The 10,030-nt window shown below is 39.8% G+C and overlaps 1 protein-coding gene across 5 annotated transcripts in view; it reads left to right on the top strand.

The window, feature by feature from the left end:
• Window positions 1-9,719, top strand: part of fsd1l (fibronectin type III and SPRY domain containing 1-like) — a 54,764-nt gene extending 45,045 nt beyond the window's left edge. For all 5 annotated transcript variants that reach the window (XM_048527137.1, XM_048527138.1, XM_048527139.1 and 2 more), the window contains 2 exons: window positions 6,206-6,294; window positions 8,439-9,719. In XM_048527137.1, coding sequence (XP_048383094.1) covers window positions 6,206-6,294; window positions 8,439-8,561 — 212 coding nt within the window. In that variant the 3' untranslated portion in view covers window positions 8,562-9,719. The remainder of the gene's footprint in view (window positions 1-6,205; window positions 6,295-8,438) is intronic.
• The last annotated feature ends 311 nt before the right edge of the window (window positions 9,720-10,030 follow it).

The following is a 10,030-nucleotide window of genomic DNA, read 5'->3' on the forward strand; positions in this document are numbered from 1 at the left end:
AAATTACTAGGAACTTTGTCACCAAGACTGAGACCATCAAATCAACTAGCTCTGCCCCTTCTCTCCGGTGTCTGAATTCACCAAGACAGACCTCTGTTAATGTTCTCTCCACATCATCCTACCTTACCCTTAAATTGTACCTCTTGAGTTATTCTCTTTGAGACCCATCCTCTGCCCACTGTAGGTGGTTGAGCTGGCTAGACTGGGGGTTAGGTCATTCTCTTATTGATTGAATGGTTTATTTGTGTGGGAAAGGGGAAATCTCTTAACTACAAAGCTAGTTCCCCTGTAATGTTTCATAGATGCTTAATCTGCCTTTTTAATCCCTAAATGGCACATGTTGCTGGCACCAGACATGTCCCGTACACCTCACATTTATCCAAATTAAACTCCATCTGCCAATCTTTGACATGTTGGCCCAATTAATCAAGATCTCGTAATTTTAGCCTTTACTGCCTACTGTGTAACCAATTTTGATGTCACCCGCAGATTTAATAACTGTGCTTCCTAAATTCTCATCCAGATTGCTCATATTAATGGCAAACAATGGTGGACCTAGCACCGGTGCCAGCAGGATACCGTTGGTCACAGGCTTCCAGTCCAAAAAACAACCCCTCACCACCACCCTCTGTCCCCTACCATAGAGCCAATTTTGTACTTAGTTGGCAAGCTCACCCCAAAGTCCTAAGTGATCTCACTTTACTAAACAGTCTACCATGCAGAAACTTGTGAAAGGCTTTACTTAAGTCCATATAGACAATATCTGCCATTCTGCCCTCTATCATCTTGGTCTAATTCTCAATCAAGTTTGTGAGACATGATCTCCCACGCAAGAAGCCATGCTGACTGTCCCTAATCAGTCCTTGTCTCTCCAAATGCATGTAGATCCTCTGTCTTTGAATCCCCTCTAACACATCTCCACTGCTAATGTCAGACTCACCTGGACTGATAGATCCCTGGCTTTTCTTTGCAGCCCTTCTCAAATAAAGACACAGCATTAGCCCATTTCTAGTCTTCCGGCACCTCACTTGTGGCTGTTGCTGCCAGACCTGAGTTTATCCAGCAATTTCTGATTTGCAGCATCTGCAGTTCTTTGGGTGTTTTTTTTTAGTCTTTAGGCACAAGTTCAATTATTTTCCCTGACCGTTGTTTCAGGCTGAACCAGATAGGTTGCCAAGGTTATGACCATTTTGACCTTGAACTAACCTTCCGCCTCCATATCCTTTCCACTAGAATCAAACAATGCTGGAACAATCAAATTAGCAGTATCTGAGGAATGGAAGAGCTAATATTTCAGGTTAATGATCTTCATCAGATCTAGGAAAGGTATCAAAGAATGGGTGGATGAAGCACCAAGATAAATCTGTGATAGAGTGCTGGAGAAAGTGAATGACAGCTAGTCCTACAGGACTGAATGGAATGGAGATGGGATGAGAAACTGACAACAGCAGGTAAGCTGCTGTCTGAAAGCAAAAAAGAAAACATTAAAATGTAAAGAAAAGGAAACTACATAGATTAGAAGGAACATGTCCATAGTTGTGGAATTTCTTTCCTAAAGAGTTATGCTCATCCTTTTGATAGCTAATTGAGAAGTGTAGTTAATACAAAAGAATGTCTTGCTGCATTGTGCACATTCTTGCAGAATGAGCCTGTACGTTACAAATTAATTTCAGTTTGGATGAGTTTGAGCTGGTATACTATGTTTAAATAATGAAGAGGCCGCATACTGCATAAATGATAGAAGTATGAATGGAATGAGGGACCACAGGAATATAAGGCTACAGACTGCATAAATCACTAAAAGCGATCATTGAAAGCTAAAGGTCATAAAGATTATGAAATGTGAGGCTGGATGAACACAGCAGGCCCAGCAGCATCTCAGGAGTCCAAGATAATGAAATGTGAGGCTGGATGATCACTGATACGGTCATAAAGATTAGTCGTGTTTTCTCCGTCAGACTTGCATGAGAAATTTCCCTGCTCTGATGTAAGAATGAAACTTCCAGTTGAAGTAAACAGAGTAAGAGCATCTGAAGAGCAGCTTGAGAAACATGAGTAAAAGGAATAGAAAAATATGCTAATAGAATTAGATAATGAGGGAAGGCTCATTTGGAGCTCAAGTATTTGTAGTTGAGTGGAATAGCTTGTTTCTCTGCTTGTAGACTCTTTGAAACCGTCTTGAGACCCTCTTTAAAATTTACCATAACCAAGTTTTTGACTCAAAATGTCAGATTTTGATTGCTTCACTCATGTGTTTTATCACATGAAGGATGCTATCAATTGAGTTAAATAAAGACTTGAATTCTGTAGCCTCTTTTCCAACTGTGGAAGATCTCAATGCTTCAGAAACAGCACAGAACCGTGAACATTACAGAGGTCATTCATCCTAAAATATCTGCCACGGTTCGTTAAGTGAGCATCATTAGCTAGTGGGCATTGTTGCTTTGCAGTTGTCACTCAGCTTTGTGTCAATGTGAGCAGCGATGTTGTGTGATTTAGACAGATTGAGTGAGTGGGCACATGCATAGCAGTTGAAGTAAAATGTGAATAAATGTGAGGTTTAGCATTCTTGCCTTTATTGGTTAGTGCATTCAGTAAAGGAGCTGGGAGGTGATATTGTGGCTGGACAGGATGTTAGTTAGGCCACTTTTTGGAATACTGCATGCAATTCTGGTCCCCTGCTATAGGAATGATGTTGTGAAACTTGAAAGGGTTCAGAAAAAAATTACGAGGGTGTTGCCAGGGTTGGAAGGTTTGAGCTATAGGGAGATGCTGAATAGGCTGGGGCTATTTTCACGGAGCATCGGAGTCTGAAGGGTGACATTATAGAACGTAGAACATTACAGCACAGTACAGGCCCTTCGGCCCTCGATGTTGTGCCGACCTGTCATACCGACCTCAAGCCCATCTAACCTACACTATCCATGTACGTCCATATGCTTATCCAATGACGACTTAAATGTACCTAAAGTTGGCGAACCTACTACCATTGCAGGCAAAGCGTTCCATTCCCTTACTACTCTCTGAGTAAAGAAACTACCTCTGACATCTGTCCTATATCTTTCACCCCTCAATTTAAAGCTATGCCCCCTCATGCTCGCCGTCACCATCGTAGGAAAAAGGCTCTCCCTATCCACCCTATCTAACCCTCTGATTATTTTATGTTTCTATTAAGTCACCTCTCAACCTTCTTCTCTCTAATGAAAACCGCCTCAAGTCCCTCAGCCTTTCCTCGTAAGACCTTCCCTCCATACCAGGCAACATCCTAGTAAATCTCCTCTGCACCCTTTCTAAAGCTTCCACATCCTTCTTATAATGCGGTGACCAGAACTGAACACAATACTCCAAGTGCGGCTGCACCAGAGTTTTGTACAGCTTCACCATAACCTCTTGGTTCTGGAACTCGATCCCTCTACTAATAAGAGCTAAAACACTGTATGCCTTCTTAACAGCCCTGTCAACCTGGGTGGCAACTTTCAAGTATCTGCGTACATGGACACCAAGATTTCTCTGCTCATCTGCACTACTAAGAATCTTACCATTAGCCCTGTACTTTGCCTTCTGGTTACTCCTACCAAAGTGCATCACCTCACACGTGTCTGCATTAAACTCCATTTGCCACCTCTCAGCCCAGCTCCGCAGCTTATCTATGTCTCTCTGCAACCTACAGCATCCTTCGTCACTATCCACAACTCCACCGACCTTAGTGTCGTCTGCAAATTTACTAACCCATCCTTCTACGCCCTCATCCAGGTCATTTATAAAAATGACAAACAGCAGTGGACCCAACACCGACCCTTGCGGTACACCACTAGTAACTGGACTCCAGGATGAACATTTCCCATCAACTACCACCCTCTGTCTTCTTTCAGCAAGCCAATTTCCGATCCAAACTGCTATATCTTCCACAATTCCATTCCTCCGCATTTTGTACAATAGCCTATTGTGGGGAACCTTATCGAACACCTTGCTGAAATCTATATACGCCACATCAACCGGTTTACTCTCATCTTGTTTGGTCACCTTCTCAAAGAACTCAATAAGGTTTGTGAGGCACGACCTTCCCTTCACAAAACCGTGCTGACTATCCCTAATCAATTTATTCTTTTCTAGATGATTATAAATCCTATCCCTTATAACCTTTTCTAACACTTTACCAACAACTGAGGTAAGGCTCACTGGTCTATAATTACCAGGGTTGTCTCTACTCCCCTTCTTGAACAGGGCAACCACATTTGCTATCCTCCAGTCTTCTGGCACTATTCCTGTAGACAATGACGAGTTAAAGATCAATGCCAAAGGCTCGGCAATCTCCTCCCTGGCTTCCCAGAGGATCCTAGGATAAATCCCATCTGGCCCAGGGGACTTATCTGTCTTCCCCCTGTGAAGGATTTCTAATACCTCTTCCTTGTGAACCTCAAACCTCAATCCCACCTAGTCTAGTAGCCTGTATCTCAGTATTCTCCTCGACAACATTGGTGTGAATAGGTCAAGTCTTTTCCCCAGTGTAGAGGAATCCAAAACTAGAGGGCGGAGGTTTAAGGTGAGAGGGCTTTTCTCGCTCCTTCTAATTTGCCACTGTTCCCGCTGGTGTCAGCTGCATCTCTAATTATTTTGTGAGCTTTGGTCTCTTCCACTACTATTTTTCACGGAGGAGGTGGTGCCTGTATGAAATGAGCTGTCAGAGGAATGATGGAGGATGGTATAGTTTTAACATTTAAAAGGCAACTGTAAGGGTATATGAGGGGTTTTGAAGGGTACGAATCAAATGCTGGCAAATGGGACTAGATTTATTTCAGATATCTGGTCGGCATGGACAACAGGGTCTCTTTCCATGCTCTACAGCTCTTACTGTATGACTCTGAGGTTAGCCACTTTGGTAGCAAAAACAAGAAGTAGGTTATTATCTGACCGGTGATAGAGTGAGAAAGGGAGATGTGGTGAGTGTCCTTTAATACCGGTTGCTAAAAGTAAGCATGCAAGTGCAGCCAGTGAAGACTGCAAATGGTATACTGGCATTCACAAAATATTATTATCTCTTTAACTCTGCTGTGGATTTGATCTCCTACATCTTTTCCACTCGGTGGTGGTTCAGACCATACCTAACAATGCAGTCATAGTCTCTTTGTTCCTTAGTTCTAGCTGATTCGATTCTGTGCTTGAACCCTCTGAAACATTCTCTCTATGCAGTACTGCAGTGTTGTCTTTAACTAATACTACTGCAATTCCGTAACTAACACTGTTCCTTCTCCTTCCTTTTCTATCCTGCCTGACACATTATACTTAGGAATATATAACGCCCCAGTTTTGCCCTTCCCTAAACCAGGTCTGTGTTATTGCTGCAGCATCAAAATCCCACATGGAAATCTGCACTTCTAAGTCTCAAATCTTATTTACTATATGCCATTCAAATACACACACATATATGTATATATGTGTATTAACCCTGATTTAGACTTGATTGCTTTTCTTGCTCCTTCTAATTTGCCACTGTCTCCGCTGGTGTCAGCTGCATCTCTAATTATTTTGCGAGCTTTGGTCTGTTCCACTACTATTCTCCCTTGGTTCCCACACTTCCTCCAAATTACTTTAAAGCCTCCCCGTAGCACTAGCAAAGCATCCTGCAAGGAACTCAGTCTCGGCTCTGTTCAGATACAGTCTGTCTGGCTTGTACATGTGCCATCTTTTCTAGAGCCAGTCCTAATATCTGAAGTCTCTCTCCAGCCCCATTTTTCTAGTCACGTAATTTTGAATTATTGTTGTAACAGAAAAAGTAACAACTAATTTGCATATGATAGGTTAATCTGCTCTTGATGTTTTTTGAAGTGAATATTGACCATGATACCAGTGAAATGTCTCATGTCATCTTGGACACTATTTTGTGCCTATTTGAGAGGGCAGATGGGACTATGCTTTGACTCATGCAAAAGATGCCACCTCTAATAATACAGCACTCCTTGGACGCTACACTCAGGAGTTATTGTCTAATATTGTGTTCGTGTTCTGAAGTATGGTTTAACTCCTAGTTCAAGGTGAGGTTAGAACATAACCAGATATCATCAACTAAAATGTAAGATTTGAAGTGGCTTATGTGTTTTGTGTTTGTTTGAATATCTGATGGGTCTTGAGTCAAGTATGAAGTCTATTTCAGAAAAATAAATTTTAAATGTTTGCATGTAATTTCACCTTTTGCTTTTGTTTATAGGCCATGTTTCCTTTTATAATGCTGATACAAAACAGTTATTGCATACTTTCAAGACTAAGTTTACTCAACCAGTAATTCCAGCCTTTATGGTGAGTGAGTAATCAATATGCAGAAGGGCAGTTTTGGGAAAGGGTTTGTGAATTGTTGTAAAAAAAAATCTGTTTGTGTTAAACAATTCTAATTGTACAAATAAAAGAAAAATTACAAAAGGTGCATGAAAATTAGACCTCGTTTAATCTTGAGTTTTTTTTCAAGAAAAAGCCATAGCCGAGAAACTATAAATGGCATTGGGGTGAAATTAAAAAGAAATTAGAGAAGCAGAAAGAGTGCATCCAAAAAAAACTAGCAATTAAATTATGGAAAATGTGACTCTTCTGCAATGTGTTAAGAGCAAAAGTGTAACTCTAGAGCCTTTCAGGAAGAACAAGAGTAACATATATTTGGAGAACATTAAAATAGTTAGTGAACACTTTGCTACTGTTCACAAAAGATCAGAAGTGGGAGATGTTTAGAAATAGTGAGAAATGTTAAATTAACAGTGTTGGGGATATAATATCTTTCAAAGTGATAAATCCCCATGCCCGATTAAATGTTTTCTCTAATTTTGCCAATTTTTAATGCTTCCTTTCCACTTTTCTATTTAAAAGTTTCATCCCAATGCCTTTTATACTCTTGAAATAGCTTTTTATGTATTGTTTTTAAAGGAAAGTTTGGCAGCAGGTGTGATACCAGAATAATGAAAGATACTAATGTTGTACCATGGTTCAAAAAAAGAGAAAAGGGGTAGATGAAGCCACTCAGTCTGATCTTCAGGAAATGATTTGAAAAATTTGAGGAGCAGGATGAATGACATGAAAATCAGCTGTCAGTGGGGCTTTAAAAGTAAACATGTGACTTGAGTAATATTGAACTTTTTGAGGCAGTAACAACGAGTGTTGACGAGTCTAGTATATTTGGTATACTCCTTACACATTTAGGTTGTTTATATGGTCTGACACAATAAACTGGATAGGATTGATAGGCCATATAAACCCAAGATTAGGTCAGGCTGGATGCCAAGTCGAATGGTCAATGTGGCCTTGACTACATGGCTGTTTCCAGCGCATCTCTACATGTGTCGTACCAGGTCCAGTTTGTGTATGTATCAATTATTGGGAGTCAATGTAGGGGATGTGATTTAAGAAATTTGTGAAAAATGAAGGAATCGGCTGTGTACCTAAACATTGAGAAAGCTGTACACAGCAGGAATGTATCTACGGACTGACTAGGTGAACAGAATAGTAAAAATGGCATTCAATCTGGAGGTGAGGCAGCATATGGTTGAGGAAGGCTAACAAGGCAAAGAGCTATATGATAAATGGTTGAAAACCTGACATGTAGAGGAACTTTGGAGTGCATGTTCATAGATCTCTGAAGGTGACTGAGCAGGTAAACAGGATGAGCAAGGTGGCTTAAGGGATACTTGGCCTTTACCAGCCAAATAATTTAACATATGTTGGAAGGCTGTGATGGAAATGCTTAAAACCACACTAAGACATAAGGTGGAATGCTGCTTGCAATTAGTTCTACAGACAGGTGTAATTGCACCAGATGACAAGGAAGTTTGATTGTTAAAAGATTGAATAGGCTAAGGTTGTTACCTTTGGAACAAGGGAGGCTGAGGCAATTGCAGGATTGGATGGTGAATAAAAAGGCTCAATTTCCCTTTAGAAGGGGTCCATGGCGAGGTAGCTAAGATTTAGGGTGAGAATTAGAAAGTTGAGGTCGTTTTGAAGGGAAATATTTCTCCAAGAGTGTGCCAGAATATAAAGCTTATTTTCTTAAAGGAGAGATGGAAACCTCAACATTTTTTAAAAAATGCTTTGTAGGTTACAGCATTCAAGTGTGTGTGTCTGAGGTTATGAACTAAGAACCAGAAAGTGGAGCTAGGCCCGAAAACTCCTTGCCCTGTGAACATGATGGACAATGTGGCCTCCTGTACTGTAATTTTTATGAATATTCTGTAACTGTATAATGGTTGTCAGATTCAAATAAATGCTGTATAATGCATATTTTTGAAGATACTGATGAGGAACAAAGATCTCATTTCTAAAAATAAAATGAGCAGCTCTTTAATCTTGAATTTACAGTAGGCAGAATAATAAAATTTTTTGGCCCTTTTCAACTGCATTTGTATGCTCATGTTCTTTTTCATTTTAGGAAATTATAATTTTGACTTTTTCTCCCCTTACAGGTCTGGTGTGGTGGCCTAAACTTGTACACAGGACTCCAAGTACCGAGCGCTATAAAATCCTTGCAGAAAGGAGACGGCGGATTGGGTGGTTCTGAAAACAGTTTAATTGGGCTTGCACAATAGTTTTTCTGTGAGACTAATGTACTTAGTGATGTGGTTTTAATTCCTCATTGAAAATCTGTGCTGTCTAAGAAACGGATACGTGGATACAGCGGACCATTACCACCCTGGTCTTCCTTTCACATCCAGTTACAGCAAACATTTTGTGTAATATATGTGAAGTTCTGTATGGTAACTCAGGGTTGCATCTCTAGTCAGCCATGTGTTGTTAATCTGTATTCATGAACTTCCAAAAAATATTTGTGTAGTGTACATACACTACATTTCAGGGTTTTAGTCGTCATGCACGTTCTGCATCCATACTATTGTTGGAACATATGGCATGTACAAAAGAATTGAAGGTAATCCCATGGTTTAACCAACAGAACTGACTTGCTATAGATGAGCTTGAGAGTACATCACGCCTAGGATCAGTTCAGAGAAAGAGAGTTCATCCGGAATATTAGGGCATTAAGCCTTTTGGATTGGAATGTTTGGTAATGGAACTGAAGGCTTTGATCAGTATGCAAATAACACCAAAATGTAATCTTTAAACCTCCCTTTAGAATGTACGTGTGTAAAGCTGCCTTATTTAAAGTAATATGATATGTACAAAGGGGATACAGAACTATAGCTAAATGAGCCATTTATTGGAATAATTATTAGTGGGCACTTTTATTATTTAGATTGAGAATCAGTTAAATACTACTTAAACGCGGTGCTTTATTGCAGTTAGCACGGTGTGTGCAGCACCACCACAATTAAATTTCCAGGCACATGGAATTCAGAATTGGACGTGGCTGCTTGAACAACTCATGGAATTCGTAAGTTTGCTTTACGGTCCATCTTAACTAGGACTGATCATTGATAACCCTTTAGAAGTAGCTGACTTTAAGTTACTCGAATTTCAAACTCAGAATGTGTATATTACTTGTGTAAGAATGTACTGAAGCTGTTGATAAAGATGGAATGGCACAACTAATCGACCTGGTCTGGAAAAAAAAAAAATCTGTAGCCCTTTACACTGTGCACAGAAAACAAAACCTTCCCCTAATAGTGCCTATGAAGTCTGTTTTCCTCCAAGGTCATGTCAGCAATACGAGAGTACTGTTTTTTTTTTTCTAAATTGTCTTGACTGACATATCTTGGTCTAGTAAATAAATTTGAGATCTTTTAATCTTTTTTGCTTGTTTAATGTATAATTTGAGACTTAATCTACTTGATAGTTTGTTTTGTACCATATAACTGATTGCATTCCAAAATTTAAAGACTGCTTTATCTTGGGTACTGAATTTAACCCGAATGTAAATTCGAGCCAGTGATCTAATTTATTACTGTGTATTATTTTATCAGTATTATATTTTAAGGCAACTTGATTTTCTAGTACCATAAAAACCACACTTCAAACCATTCCCACAATATATGCTGCTAAGGACTCATCAACATCAGTCCAATCTGCCAGAACGTTTCAAGTTTCTGATCTCTGGAATTTG

The sequence above is a fragment of the Stegostoma tigrinum genome, chromosome 3 (assembly GCF_030684315.1).
Source record: "Stegostoma tigrinum isolate sSteTig4 chromosome 3, sSteTig4.hap1, whole genome shotgun sequence".
Classification (NCBI taxonomy): domain Eukaryota; kingdom Metazoa; phylum Chordata; class Chondrichthyes; order Orectolobiformes; family Stegostomatidae; genus Stegostoma; species Stegostoma tigrinum.